The sequence below is a fragment of the Aspergillus oryzae genome, chromosome 7, assembly GCF_000184455.2.
Source record: "Aspergillus oryzae RIB40 DNA, chromosome 7".
NCBI classification, from domain to species: Eukaryota; Fungi; Ascomycota; class Eurotiomycetes; order Eurotiales; family Aspergillaceae; genus Aspergillus; species Aspergillus oryzae.
Window position 1 is genome coordinate 1431616 of NC_036441.1, and position 15745 is coordinate 1447360.

The 15745-nt window shown below is 48.5% G+C and overlaps 4 protein-coding genes across 4 annotated transcripts; 1 reads left to right on the forward strand and 3 right to left on the reverse strand.

Moving 5' to 3' along the window:
* Positions 1 to 42: 42 nt before the first annotated feature.
* On the forward strand, positions 43 to 1112 carry AO090011000568 (uncharacterized protein; the record flags this gene model as incomplete). The annotated part of the gene is made up of 2 exons (XM_023233014.1): positions 43 to 976; positions 1063 to 1112. The coding sequence occupies 2 exons, from the start codon at positions 43 to 45 to the stop codon at positions 1110 to 1112; spliced, it is 984 nt and encodes a 327-aa protein (XP_023093559.1).
* A 4167-nt stretch (positions 1113 to 5279) lies between these two features.
* On the reverse strand, positions 5280 to 5690 carry AO090011000570 (uncharacterized protein; the record flags this gene model as incomplete). Its single annotated transcript, XM_023233016.1, has 1 exon — positions 5280 to 5690. One exon carries the CDS (start codon positions 5688 to 5690, stop codon positions 5280 to 5282), a length of 411 nt encoding a protein of 136 aa, XP_023093560.1.
* A 240-nt stretch (positions 5691 to 5930) lies between these two features.
* Positions 5931 to 7040, reverse strand: AO090011000571 (RCC1 domain-containing protein; the record flags this gene model as incomplete). Its single annotated transcript, XM_001826133.1, has 1 exon — positions 5931 to 7040. One exon carries the CDS (start codon positions 7038 to 7040, stop codon positions 5931 to 5933), a length of 1110 nt encoding a protein of 369 aa, XP_001826185.1.
* A 544-nt stretch (positions 7041 to 7584) lies between these two features.
* AO090011000572 (putative MFS phosphate transporter) lies at positions 7585 to 9716 on the reverse strand (the record flags this gene model as incomplete). Its single annotated transcript, XM_001826134.3, has 3 exons — positions 7585 to 9103; positions 9168 to 9335; positions 9400 to 9716. The coding sequence occupies 3 exons, from the start codon at positions 9714 to 9716 to the stop codon at positions 7585 to 7587; spliced, it is 2004 nt and encodes a 667-aa protein (XP_001826186.1).
* Between the last annotated feature and the right edge of the window lie 6029 nt (positions 9717 to 15745).

Here is a 15745-nt window from a genome sequence, read left to right on the forward strand (position 1 = left end):
GTATTCATTGTCCTTGTCCTATTCGCTCATCTAGAATCGGCAATGGGCAACTTTCAAGGCTTTTATTGCCACGTGCAAGGGATGATGAATTTTCTTGTGGAGTGGCGTGGAGGAGCCGGAGACGCCACCATTAAGCCTCTCCTTACTTCATGGATGCAAACTCGGTACGTTGTGTGGTGGGCTCGTGCCTATTTCAGCTCGTTGGATATACATCAGCAGTTACCGTCGATTCCCTTGCCCATCTCTATGAAAGAAGTGCCCCTTACACTCCATGGAAGACGCGTCAAGGTACTAAGTATCATGTGTGACTCACATCGACTGAACGTTAAGGCTGTGCTTCAGCGATTTAAGAACATGAGGTCTGAAGAAGAGATCCCACTTGTAAACAACCAGGGCTACGCTGAATGCGTTTGTCTCCTGTGCCAAGAGGCTACGAAATTAGACGAGTGGCTGTTGCATCTTCCACCATCCGAGCAGCCAATTTACGAACTCAATGACACAAGCAGCACGGCAATTCATTTCCAATCTCACGATGCGGCTCTGAACTATGCCTACTATGTAGTAGCGCGTATAATGCAGTGTACGGGTCTTTTGCGAGAACTATATAGTCAAACCACTCCAGATCACGAAGATGGATGCTACAAAGCAGAGTTTTGGGTGCAGACATTGGTACAGATTGCGCAAGGCGCAGATATGCGGACTTCTCTCACCAGAAACAGTTATACAATTGGGTTCTCAGGCTTACTACTGGCGGGGATTCTTCGATGCCAGAGTCTTTCTGTCGGGTTGGAGATCCAAAATTGGTTACAAACGCTGCAGGATCTGCAGCCAACAGAAGAAGGAGCTTTCCCAGTTTATCAGACCTTAAGTGTCGTCAAAGTCATTAATCAACAGAGAATGGTCGGCCGAGATGTGTTTGCTGTTACGCAGCCGGTGGACGATGGTGGTGGACACCCAAAGGTCACGGCCTACAACAGTCAGTCTATATCTAGTCTCTTGTTTCATGGCAGATGTCGAATACGCAATTGTCTCTTCGAGGAATGTATTACTCTAGATAATTAGACTTCTATCCATGGCTGATACTCAATACCACAGCCTCAGGCAAACTTTAACCAACAATATATTCAATCTCGAACATCACCTTAGTAATTCACAAATCAGTCTGTGCAAGTACATGCATAGGCTGACTATGGGGGCCATCTTTTTCCGAGATTTCAGTTCTAGTTGCTGGGTTCTGATGCACTTCATTATAGACTATCAATTTAGTTATAGCTACTCTTCCTAGGTAATTAGCTAATTCAACCCTTGTAGTTATGGATAAGTGATCTTTCAATTATTAAGAAAATATCATTATATAACTGAATATAGGTCAAGAAAACTTGGTAATAATGTAAAACACTAACATATAGTCATAAATTCCATAAATGATGAACTCCACCATACTATGAACATCTTCATCAATCTCCAACACACAAAATCCTCTTCCTCCCAGCCACCTTATTTTACCCCCCCCCCCCCCCCCCCCAGTGGGTCATAGAACCAAAACCTGCTTGTACGATCAAACCCCAACAGACCAAGAAAGAACTAAACAAGCTCGTTCTCCTTCGCCAAGTGCCATGAAGTGCTAAAATACAATAGTGCTATGGGGTACAGCTTCCAACCCCATAAAAATGTGGAGTTTCTTCAGTCCCAACGGTGACCATTTCGGACTAGGTGGCTACATTTCGCTCATTTTCTGGAATCGTACGATTCTCCACAAATGCTAGGGTCTTGTAGTAATTGTTGACGTAATAGAAAAAAAAAAAAAGGATAAAAACAAAATATGAATAATGCTATCAAGATTTCATTTCTAAGCACTATGGTTATCCTATCTCTGTCATGATCATTCCTTAGTCCGTTACATACAAACTAGTATAAATGTAACAGCATCCGGCATACTCAATTCCCTTCTGGGTCCGTTTCAAAGAGGAAAGCTCCATCGAGTTTGGATTCCAGGAGCTCGCGAATCGGCTTCTGTGCTTCCTCGGTGATATCCGTGCCGTTCGCCGACTTAAATATAGACAGGGCGAAGCCTCTGTTCCCAGGTCCTAGCTGGGTGATGAAGCTGAGGAGGCCCTGGGTTGTGAATGAGTTGGGGCCGTCGATGATAAGGCTTTGGAGTCTGTGCAGACAGAGGAATGCGTCCAATGCGTCGTCGCGGAAATATTCGCCGCTGATCCGGAGTCGCTCGAGATGAGGGAGGCAAGGCGTGAGTGTCTTTAGGTGGTCGGTGGTGAAACCGTCCGATATATGCTCGAGCTCCAGTTCACGGAGACTGTTTAGTTGGCTGATGCTCCGGACAAGGGATCCGTTGTGCTCGGGTTGGTTGATTTCATGGCCTTCCAGGTACAAGTATTGTAGTGATGATTGGTGATGGAGGATTTCGTGGAAGAGAATGGCGTCGTGTGTCCTGCAGCCTTCTACTGAGAGGCTCGATAGACGGAGACTCTCCTCGGGGAGGACTTTTGCGAGTAGAAGTGCATCGTCCTTCATGAAGCGTATAAGCTCTAGCCGCTGTAGGGCTTTACAGCTGCGTATCCAATCTGCGACTCGGTTTAGAGATCGAGAGTACGCTTCCTCATAGACCCCAACCGTTGAGTGTTGTAAAGTCAAGACTTTCAATGCTGGTGGTGCGGTTAGTAAGTGCAGCTCGGCGATTGCTTCGATCCCGAGACTGAGCAGCTTGAGTTCGGTTAGTGAGTTCCAATGTGAATTCAGGGCCCTGACTGTGCGGGGTCCTAGGTTGGAAAGGATGAGCACTTCGAAAGAGTCCAGAGTGTTAGGTCGTAACTCGTTTAGAAACTTTTCCGAGTCCACTTCTGCATTCCTGATACCAGACCTGGTAGTGGATGCTCGTAAGCAGTACTAGGCGAGAGGTGATGTATGGGGTCATACCATTGGTGTATTGTGAGTTGTTTGAAGTCGGGGCAGCAGTTGTGAATCGTCTCTCCCATATGCTCAGTAAGAGAAGCACCGGACCAGATTCTCAATGTTTGCAGAAGGGTTTATTGTCGAAGAAACTCAGCTAGCACGGAGGGTTGCACTAGATATCCAGTCAGGTACTTCCTAGTGCGCTGGTGTGCAATGATGTAGTCTACAATGGCAGGATAATCCTCTTATCGACGTTGACTTTTTGAGAATCGCTTTACTACTATTAGCTCGGCGCGGCACATAGAACTGTTATAAAGCTAGAGTTGATTGGTGCCAGTTTGTCAAGACAGGGTTAAACTAACCAGAGCCGATTTTCGACACAGCATATTCCACACTATATAAGTCGGAAGAAGAACGAAGACGCTCCTTTCCTATCATCCCATAGTCATGAGGTAATTCATCATCAAGCTCTGGGGTAAAAAATGTGCTATGCATTGTCAGAGGGGCAAAACATCCTTTTGTGATAGAGCTTACCTACTTCGGATAAACATGACGAGAATCCCCGCCAAGAACTTTCTGCAGGCCTTCCAGGTCCAGATAGCGAATATAATTATAATAAGGCAAGGAAGTACGCCCCAAGGCAGACAGCGTTATGGAGCGCCACATACCACACCATTTGCGCCTAACAGCGGCACCTTCGCTCCGAAGACTGCCTAAGGTGAAACGCCGTGGAGCCGTCGTCTTTCGGTTTATGAAGTCGCTACGACTTTGGGGCGAACTATTATACAGGCTGGTATTGGATATCAGTGGATGATGCACAGCATACATAGCGACAGCACCTTATTTATACAGAACCCGCAAGGCGGGTTCCGTGAAGCATCGGGATGTTACGGCACATTGATACGAGCTGTTGTAGTCGCGCTGGTCTCCGAGAATGCCTGGAATAATGTAGAGAATATCGCCGGTTAATGCGAAGGTCATCTTGACATGAAGAGATTAGTTAGCAGCGACGATCAGCTCGGCGCGTCTCATTATAAGAACTTATATCTCCAATTTTCCAATGACCTGCGAATGCAGTGCGGCTTATGTAAGCTCGCGTTCGTGTTTGGATTTCATGCAACTGATCCGAGTCTAGAACTCCTGATCTTTTACTGGTTCTTATGTGATACCAGTGACAGGTATAGAGACTGGCAAATGCAGGCAGAATATTACCATTGAAGAGATATGGTCGCATTATCATTTTCCCTCGCCCCCGAGGCGCTGTACCAGCTGCACGATGCACTGACGTGCCTTGCCAAGTTCTATGAGACTGTAGCCATCGAGGCCGAGTTCGACCTGGTCAGTGCCCTGAGATTGTAGGATTATGTACTTTTGGAGTATATACTAACTGACCGAGGGATACAGCTTCGTCTGAGTGTACTGAACTCTACCAAAACGGCATACGCCGCCTTTGTCTTCGAGTCGGACACCTTCTTTGAGTCCTACTCCTTTGATATGCCACGGGGCAGCAGAGCATCTAGGACTGGCCGCCCCGATAGATTCTGCTGTCAACTGTACATTAAGGTGAGAACCTCCGCAACGTCGCATCTAGGGATGTTCTTGGCACTAACATTCGTAAGGCATTGCTTTCGGTCTTCAAGGGGAGAACTAGAGACAAGGATACCGCAGTTGAACGTTGCGAAGTTGAGTTGCATGAACACCCGGATCAAACTGAATGTAGACTTGCCATTAAGATGTTTTGTGGACTTGGTAAGTGGCCGAGCGAAATCATCGGTGTAAATGCCATCTTTCTACGGGCTTACTGACATTCCTTTTAGGGGTCATCAAGTCCTATAAGCTCACTTATGAACCAACTACGGTTAACCATGCCGTCTTTGACAGGACAAAAACGACAAATCAATGGAGCATAGAGCCCAGATTCCTGAGAGAGATAACAGATCATTTCAGTCCTTCCGCAGAGCAGTTGGACATTTACTCTGAAAACGGCAAGGCTGTTTTCACTAGCTTTACTACGAAGATCACTGATGGAAAAGGTCTGGTTCATTCATTGACTGTTGTAGTGATGCTCTAATTAACGTCCCACAGAAATTCTTAAGAAGCCGGTACATACATCAGTGGCCATCGACAAAAAGGACTTTGAATATTTCCTAGCAGAGGACAATCTCCACATTGCTATCACCTTGAAAGACTTCAAGGCGGTGATAGCGCATGCTGAGTCTGCACATTCAACAATCACAGCTCGGTACACACGCCCAACGCGGCCCTTACAGCTTGCGTACGATTTCGGGGGCGTGAAGACCGAATTCACTCTGATGACAACAGGAGACCCCGATAGCGACATCCCAGATTCATCTCGTGCGCCGGAATTATCAGCAAGGCAGACGCCTGCTCCGGCCGGCGTCAGCCGAGCGAACGTTACTTCCAATACGAGCCATATGCCTCCACCCCGCGCCCGGTCTATTCGTCCGCTCACCGGAACTCCTGGAGCTTCTGTTCGTGGCACAGATACGAACACTCAAAGCCAGCGGCCGCCTCCCGCATCCATCCAGTTCGACAGCCTGTTCGTACCAGCAGATGATGACAGGCAATGGGATGTACCGAACGACGAAGAGGAAGAAGCCGAGGACAGGCTTGGCTGGGATGCAACTGGCGATCAGGTATGGCAAAGAACCGATCTGCCTAGACGCATTACTGATCAAAGCTAGCAGACATTCGACGAGAGTCTCGCCCCCCGCTTGCGAGATATTCAGCCCAGCATGCCTCACCAAGACACAAGCCATGAGGAAGATATGGGTATCCCCCCGACGCAACGCATATCACAGGTAAGACGATTCCACTCAGCCACAAGAACCGGGCTGACATTCCGTAGCTTCAAGGACTTGGTCTTTTCGACTGAGGGTATTAAACTCTTCCTCCCATCACATATTGACTGAATGAGAGTCACCAGCCATGGCTTATCGCCCAGTACCCGGAATCAAATAAACGGGTCTACTTCCTCTCCCTGCGAGACCATCCGCAGGTCACGACATGACAACCCAGCTAGTCGCACAACCCGCCCCAACACCAACAACTTGGGACTCTCCTTCCATAGAGAGAGGAATCAAAGCATACTTTCCCTTCACATTCCCCTGTTCGTCAGCAACAGGCCCACAGTTCCCATGCTCCCCCCAACCAAACGCCACTACGGTCCCACCATCAAGCAAAGCAAGTGCATGCTCACTTCCCACAGCCAACTCGCTCACAACCGGCAAATCCACCGGCGGAAGCTGACCACGATCATTCCGTCCCCAAGCCAAAACACCCCCATCCCGCTGTACATAAACACCATGCCAACTAGCCCAAATACCACGATATACCTCCAAAGCAGGAGGCGCATCAGACAAGACATTCCACCTATTATCCGCGGACCCCAAAATCACAAACTCCCCCTTACTTTTATCCCCCGTAACAACCGTAAACTCGCGCCCACAAACAGCCCCCGTGGCCCGAAACGGCAACCCCTCAACCCTAACCGGCTCCCAAACAACTTTCCGCCCCTTCGCTGCCTCCCCAAGCTGCCCCTTCCTCGCCGCACCCCATCCATACACTTCTCCATCCGATAACACAACAACCGTATGTCCCATCCCACTCGCAACACCAACAATCTCTGTCCCGGACGGCGGGAAATCCTTAACTGGCACAGGCCCAGTAGCCCGCACAACCCCCTCCCCAAGCCCCAGCTCCCCCTTCGCCCCAGACCCAAGCACAAACACCCTATCTCCCGCAGCAGCAACAAGGAAAGTCCCCTCCCAACACGCCGAAACGTCCCTGAACGTCTCGCAAGACTGCCCACTTACTTCATCCCGCACAATTACCCTCCAGAATTTCATCAAGGAATCCCCGGGCTCAGCACCACATCTCCCGTCGTCGTTACATCCCGCCGCGTACACGGCTCCATCGGAGAACAGAAGAAGGGTGTGGTTTCCACCTGCAGCTATGCGGCGAATGGAATTGGTTGAATTGCCTTCGCTTGATATCAGGGCTTCTGGTTCTGACGCTTCAAATAAACATCTAGTTGGGATTGAAACGTCTTCGTCGTGCCCGATGCCTAATTGGCCGGATCCATTGGATCCGAAAGCGTAGAGAGGCATGGTTTTATGCGTTGTGGGAGCCGCTGTGGCGGGTTGAGTTTATGTTGGATAGAATCTATGTGTCTAGACGGTGTAGTTTCATTAATTTTGATTTCGAGAGAGGAGGCACGCAATGTCAGTACATTCTATGATGGTATAGTGGGGTTGGTTTCTTGTCTGAGTAGTTGTTTTCTGTATCTTTTGGCATACCGCCTACTGTTTGTGGTGTGGAATCATTATCACAATCACATGATCTGAAGATGCCCAGGGCGGAGAATATCTTGACTTATTGAATCGGAGAGATTACGTCGGAGATTTGATTAGGAAGAAAATGATGATGATCCAACACGCTATTGATTGGGGTATGCAACATTAGACAGGTCTATACTATATACGCGGGTATTCATAGCACTCAATGCACATTGCTCTCGTCAACTGATTCAACAACGTCACAAAAGAAGGGAAATTAAGCTATACAGGTAAAGAGACGAGAGAGTTCCATGCATAAGAATATGCCACATCCCAAAACAGTCAAAAGAAACTCAGCAAATGGGTATAAAAGCGATCAGGTGGATTTTTCAGACTTTTCGTTGAAAGACACGGTCGAGTCATCTTCCTGGGCCGCGGGAGGCAGAGCGAAGTTATCCGACTTCGCATTCTGCTCCATCGGGCGGAACATAGGGCTAGTCCGATGAAAGTACGAGTGAACGTGTCCTTCCAAGAGGCTCTCGTCAGTATCCATGGCGAGTTCTTCACCCTTCTCCTTCTCGGCAATACGAGCAGCCATTGCAGACTCCCATTCGGCACGATACTCCTCAACCTTCTGCTTGTAATCGGCATCAGCATCGTAGAGCTTGCCCTTGCCCATCAGGCGTTCCCAGAGGGACAAGTGCTTCGGGTGAACAGCAGGGCCGTGGTACTCGTGCTCACGGCCGTCACGGATGTACTGCCAGCGACGCTCCTGTTCCTTGAGATCCAGACCAGTGGTGTCGGGGAGGAAGACGTAGGTCAGGACCATGCCTGCAAGACCAAACCAGGGAACCACGTAGAACTTGGTCTGCGTGTCGATGTAGTTGTACAAAACTGACGCCAAAAGGGCACCAGCCTTACCGGCGGCGGCAGAAAGACCGTGGGCGGTGGCACGAATAGGAGTGGGAAAGACCTCGGCTGCAACCAGGAAGGTGACCGAGTTAGGGCCAAACTGGTTGAAGAAGGAACTCAGGAAGTACATGGTCTGGAACTCCTTGATGTGCTCTGGCGAGGTGTAGTACTTGTAGTGGAAGGCGGGAACAACGAAGAGGACGAAACACATCAGAAAACCGACCATCTGCATCCACTTGCGGCCGTAGAGCTTGTTGTCGATGAGGAACGAGGCGAGATAGTAGCCGACCAGCGAGACACCCACGTTGCACAAGTTCCACAGCCAGGTTGGCATGATCGACTTGGAGGCTGGGCTGATGACCGAGATGAATTCCGACTGGAAGAGCTTGTTGCCGTAGAAAAAGACATCGTTGGCGAACCAACCACCAGCAGTCGCCAGGATACGGGGTCCAAAGTACTTGAAGGTCAGTGCAAGAGAGTTGAAATCGTAGCCGGTGACGGATGCCTTCTTCTTGGCCGCCGCCAACTGCTTGCTAGCAGCCTTCATGTGGTAGGCACGGTAGTAGACCAGCCACAAAGTACCCACCGCAGGAATGGCAAAGGAAACACGGTACACCCATTGAGCGGACACAGACGAGTAGGGAGGGTTACCGCTGCCATGGTGGAAGCAGAGCAGCAAGATGATGAGAATAACCTGGTTGAAGAACTGACCCCAACCTTGCATCAGGAAAGCGCTAGTGACCTTCCTACCGCGGTGAAGACGGTCCTCCTTGGTCGAGACTTTTCCAGAGCCAACGGCATTCTCCATACCACTAGTTGCGGTCATAGGATATTCGCCACCAACACCAATACCGTAGAAGAACAGTGACCAAGCGTAGCAGATCACCCAGCCATTCTGGGTCACACCCCAAGCAGCGGTAAGCATGATCAGACCGATAAACATGATAGCAGCATCCTGAATCAAACCCCAACGACGACCAAGCCTAGAAACCCGTTAGAAAACCCATTGCCGACCAATCATAAGCATCCAATAGAAGAAGTGCATACCAATCACCGACAATACCAACTAAGATCTGACCCACAATGATACCGATAATTTCGAGGTAATCGATGGCGTTGAGCCATTGTGCATTGCAGATTTTATGATCCTTCCAACACGACTTGAAGGCGGCCTGGAAGAGAGGCTTAACGTTTCCGATGGAGAAGAGCACGTAACTAGAGCGCTCATGGGTTAGCGTCCGACCAGTTCTGAGGCGCTCGCAATGGAGACAGTACTTACCCCTCTAGACCGAGACCAGCACCGGGAAGCACCATGTTCTTGAAGTAATAAGAAACGGGCGACAAGGGATCTTGCTTCATCATTTCCCAGATGCCGCCTAGTTCGCGCTTGGCTTCCTTCGCATCATAGGAGCTCACGAACTTGACTTTCTTGAGGAGGGGCAGATCGGCCCAGTAGGTACCTTCCGGAGTATAGCTGTCATCGGGGCGAATCAGCGCATCGAAAGCACCCTTCTCGTGATGATCCATGTCCTCGAGGGGATTGTGAGTCCCCGACATATCGGGCCCATGGGGGGCACGAGGTCCAAAGTCGGCCATCTAGTCGTCGAGAGGTGAAACTGAGCAGGAGCGACTATGGCAACGGTTTATCTTGGCCTGCGAGATGAGAGGTTCGAGAGCTGGTTAAGCACTCTTGGTACCCCTAAGGAAATGAAGATGACCGTGGTGAGGCGTTGACACACGATGCAGGCCAAGTCGGACAGGCGCGAGGTTAACTTATATGCAAACGGACAAGAGCACCCGAAATTTCTCTGGGCAGAGGCAACCCTCCACCAGCCCGCCTTCGGGGCCCAGGCACATGGCCGAATGGCGGTTTGTGATAAGTCAATGCAGGCCTGGTTAGATCCAGAGTAGTGGCGAGGATCCACGCCGGGCCAAGAGCAACAGTCGTCTTGTCAGTGGAAATTCGGCGGACCATCTGCTCTAGAGTTCGCCTGGTCCGAGAAGGAAGGGCCCATCGAGGCCAATGGCAAGACCGGAGCTTTCCTAGTGGATGACATTGCCTACCACCGACGTTCGCTCGTGGGGTGGAGTGTGTGGAAGTGGGTACTTGAGTGGTTCCCTTTAGGGCACGTTTTTTTTTTTTCTTTTCGTTCTGGGAAAAAGATTTTTTAGAACCGGAATTGGCGAAGAAGGAAGGAAAAAAAAAAAAACAGTAAAAAATAAAAAAGTGAAAAGCCACTAAACCTGTACGGTGGAAAATGGCGGAACTACGTTACAAGCGCGGAAGGCGGAGCTTCTTGTACATTTAGACTCCGTGGATCAACTTCCGCCATCGTCCAATGATTGATGCACGTGGCGGCAGAATCCAGCAGATCCCCCGCCACCGCCTTCTTTATGAAGATTACCCCCCAGTTTTCCCTTCCGCCAATCAATTTCCCTCCCATTGCACACGCCCGCCGTGACTCGGTCGTCTAATGCTCTCCCCGGCATCCGGGCACGACTTCAGACCCCAAGAGGGGAAATTAGTCTGGTGATGATAATTATGGATGCACATGAGACCCATCGTCAGTTCCCTGGATGTTCAAAGGTATCCGTGCTCTGATTCTCGGTGAGATTGAATATGTCATAGTCATGGGAGCTTATTCCACAGAACAGTACGTGACAATGTGATCTAATTTCATTGATTGGGTTAAATTGATATTATTAGGCACCTCTTTTTACTGTTTGAGACACACAGATTATCCGTGCACGATCCTGTGCCGTCGTGCATCATGTATAATGGTCGAGGACTACGACTGCATGTACGTACACTTGTACAACAACGATCCCGATCTTGAGCAACGTAACGGGGGTTTCCCAATTCAGTATCTGCTCGTGCCGTCTTCTGCCTATTCTAGCGATGGTCACACCACCCAAAAACAAAAGTCTCCTCCATCTTGCATGCCAAGGGAAGGAATGGACTCAAGTTCCGGCTTTCATGAACACAAATTCACGAGTGAGCCCGGGACACATACTCGCTGACGGGCCGGTACCTACTCGTGGATAAAGTCTATCTCATTTTTAGCCTGGGCAGTGAATAAGCCACCTGCATGGCATCTTGGCACCGGTCCGGGGTCCAACAACCAGTCAGAATGCCCGCTGCGACCACGTTCCCCGTGGCACGCTGATAAGTGCGGAGAGCCCTCGTTAGATATGATAATGATCGTGGAGTGGACCCTCTTCCCCTTTGCTTTAGTCAAAGTTGACGGAACCGCATTCTGATAGTCCCAGACCACATGGTCAGTTCTTCCCTTGCAGCTTGTTCACTACGGATATGACGGAGATTGCCCATTTCTGTTGGTCCTGCCGCTTCAAGGAAGAGTTCCATGGCTTCATTAAGTTTCTATCCTACAGCCAGACCAATCAGCAAGGAACAACATGTTCGTGTTGTCATGAGGAAGCAGAAGACTGCACGTTTCAGCGCTTACTAGACAGCTTTAACCCCTAATGACCACCGGACCACTCATGTCCATCGACCTCTCGTGTTTGATAGTGGATCTATGCCTCCGTTCTATTTCGAAGCATTCTTGCTGATCCAAATAACCATATGGTCCCAACGTCCCCTACTATCAAACACATGCGTCAAAGCCCTTGAAACATTGGCTCCTTCACGTCCTACTCATCTGAATCCCCCTGGCCTAATACCCGGCTTACATGGTAGCTCGCTCGAGCCCGGTGAAAAAAGACCGCAAGTAACTACTGCATCATAATCATTCCATGGGCTTCAGAGTGACTAACAAGAAATGCTGACTATCAAATCCTTCATCCATAATCTAATTAGGTTGCGCCACCTCAGGTAGCCCATCGCCATGGCTTCTTGGACAAGTCTTAGCGAGGCTTAACCCTCTGGTCTATTGCTTAGCTGAGGATGATGAAGAACCAACGGCAGTTAAGAAGAGGATCAGAAGGTCTCACAAGTGAAACACATTGGAAGACAGCCTTGCCAGGTGAGTATGACTACATGACTCGGTCGATAGCCTCCAGTTCATGCTTCGGCCACTCCGATCGCCTGATAGTTCACCTCACGGCCCTCATTTCCCTTCTCTTTCTTTGCCCCTTTTCCCTTTAACTTTTCCCTCATGCAGCTAGCAATGAAGAGGCACCAACAAGGTCCAGTCTACGTACCATGTGCTATCCTTCCACCAATGGCTAGCTACCGTGCGGCACCCTTTCCATTCTAGAAGCTCCTTGCATGTCATCTGGTAACCGAATGCATCAGGCAGATTCCAGAACCCGGGCGCTCATATTCGCTAAAAGCTTCTACATATTCCATACGACCCCCAAAATACGTGGCCAGACCCCCCATGTGGCGCAATCCTTCCACGCCAAGGGAATGTAAACGATGAGGACGCTAGTCGTACCCGAGATTCCGAGACGCAGCCAGAGGTCCCTGATCACCCCTAGTTCATGCAAAACAGGCGTTGACTCCGTGTGCCTAACGCGGCTAATCTGAATCGATGTGGCGACTCCCCTTACCGACCTACTATTGCCTGTTCTAAACCATTCTGGTAAAAGACCCGGTCAGTGAAAGACACCAATAATATAGCTCCCATTAGAAATCGCTATCCTAGACATCAAACACCGATTCCTAGCGAGTAGTCCTAGAATCAAGTCATCTCTGCATGTAGGGTTACATCATCAGGTGATACAACAGATTGTCAGACATCAATCATATCACTCTTATAAATACCCGCATGCACCCTTGCTTGCCGGATATCTATATCAAGCAACATTATGCATACACCCACAGAAAACCACGCTTACCTACATATGCAGCTGTCACAAACAAGTTGATCTCTTGCTTTGCTTCCCATCGCAGAATTCCCATTGCAGATCGGGTACCTGGTCACATGCCATATGATCCAAGCTTGGTATAAGTACGCCAGTCGACCGTGGGATGTACCAGCCTTTTGCATGTCATACCCCTTGCCTATAGGAATCTAACCTGTACTGTGTATTTTGCGGCGGTGGTTATATTATTCTAATAACTTTTATGGAACAAGAATTACGGCTGATTATGATTATATCGAAATGAAGCAGCATAGCCCTGATCTAGTGTCCCGTAAAGAGCGGTACAACCAAAGCCTCTACTTAAGTACAGAGTACTGCACCCTGAACCACTGATCAGGAAAACAGTATCCTTTAATCATCTATGTGGAGTCTGTCCGAGTTGCCTATCGTAATTCTGGAGCCAGAGGCCCAGAGCTTGACCCGCGAATGCTACAGGAATAAGGTCTCGTAGTAGGAATAGTACCATGGGTACTTCAAGTTGTCTCGCAGATCGAGCCGTCCCCGGGCTACTAGTAGCAATCCTTCCACAGGATATGCGATGTAGTTGGAATGTTCATCTAGAGTTACATTGCCTGCACCAGCGCCACTGGAACTGCGGGGCCGTTTCCGGGGAAGAAAAACTGATGGCTGGCGAGAGTCGGGTTTGAAGTCGCTGAGCTAGTCTTCAAGAGTATTTTCCTTTAGCTTTTTACTTGTGTATATCGTATCGGTAATGCAGAATGCAACTCACCTGTGATCTTAGTGGATTGTAATTCTGGGAACCTCGGATCTCTACAGCGCCATGTATACTACTTGCCTATTCGGCTTCTCTTGTTGTATACTGATTAGCGGAAATGAGTTTGATGTCATCAGATATCGAACATATATTGTTACTTAGTAAACGTCCAGATGTGTCTAGAATACAGTTGACGTGATCTTCGACCCACTGATGGGCATTCACCTCGATATATATCGCAGTTTGGGAGAGCGTTCTGCGGTATACTGAGAGTCGTGTGGTATGCCTAAGTAGGGACTTTGATCGGGATCGATGATTGAGTGGTGAACATACCACCGAAGTGTTTTCTTCTACGTGTATCTTGCGGGAAGCCGTATTGGGATCAGTTTGTTAAGTGACCAGCTATAGCTCTTGATGTACAGGTCTTTTGTGTACGGTATCAATCTCCATAAACTGAGTATGTTAAGATTGGGCTGAGATTCATAATTAGGTTTCTGTTATGTTTTTGATTATGCACGGCTGTTGGAAATAGTATCGTATGGTTGGACGTAAAAGAATTGCCCTTAACAGGACGCTGGCATATACATTGCAGATTGCCTGAGGCAGGAAGTAGGACCTAATATATATTCAGGTAGTTATGGCTCCGATGCTATGCAGTATACTATGTCTGCTGTTGTTGTTGTTCAATTTTCTTCCTTTGACATCTAGATACTTCCTCCATACATATCTGCAAACTTTGTGATGGCAGTATAAGTAGCCAATGACTTTTAAGATTCTTTGGTACATCAAGGGTAGAATAAAGGACGACCACAAACTACATTCACGCCTACAGGGCTTCAGTAAACGAAGTTAGGAGAGGGTCTGATTGGGTAGTGTACGTGTAATTCATTTTAGAAGGTTGCATTCGTACTGCTTCCTCATCAAAACTGTGCCCCAGAGAGTTTGACACGTCTAGGAAGTGTGACCGATCTTTAGATCTTGCCTCTACTCGTACGTCATTTAGACTCGGCGAATCGGTTATGCAAGCGCATAGAGTCTGATAATAGTAAGGACGGCTGCCTAAGGTATGATGAGACGGCAATATGTACAATTGATGGTTTCTACTCTGATCATTCTCTTTACAGTATCACTTATCCTCTCCTGTAGTTTGTAGAGTTGGCAAATGAACTGTTGAGGTATATAGATCGTAGGTTTCTCATGCTTTCATAGAAGCATGATGCAGCTACATAGCTTTTGTTGTACAAGTGGCTTCCACAGTGAACTCCACTATATCAAACTTCATAAGCGCGAGAGCATACTGTGTACAGACAAGGCATCACACGAGGCTCTCCTATGAGTATTGAATGGACGCATACACATTCCCATACACTAAACGCCCCAGCTACGACTACACCTGCAGAAAAGCAAGATCTCCACACTGGCCCAGAAACCAATTCCTCATAATAACTGCATACACGTAGACAAACACATCTACCTGAAAACTCTACTTCTCTGACTGGTGCCTAACCAATGCTTCTATTCTTGGATAGGAAGCATAATTCCATCTCCCCAGTCAACACCTATTGAATCTAATAGATCTACAGATGACGACGCCTGCAAACAACACCGACACAGTCAGCAACACACCCAATAGGTCCACCGACCGCCATTCTCTTCAACCTTGATGAATATGCCTTGGCAAAATGACTCCGCCACGCTCGCCAACACAAACAAGTGGGCTGTTCACTTTCCTCAGTGATAGCCTAAGCTGCACTTCGGAGCTTCAGACCCGTATCGGTAATGACCGGTGAAAATTGCTGCCTAAAATTCGGACGTGTCGTGAGATGTAGCTTTGAGTTTGTATCGTGCATGTATCATGATTCATCTTGCAGATCGGCCAAGAGCCGGATGCTGGCATGAAACTCGGCTTTGGGGTTTACTGTAACTTTCGTGGTCGGTGTTTGTGTGCTTGTGATATTTCAGAAAGTTGTTGATAGTGGATGTGTCTTATGTTTTCCTGGGGGGTGGTCGTGGGAACTTCATCATGTAGGTCATTAGTATCTATAGTATGTTGACTTTCATCCCGGTATTATCTGCTCTG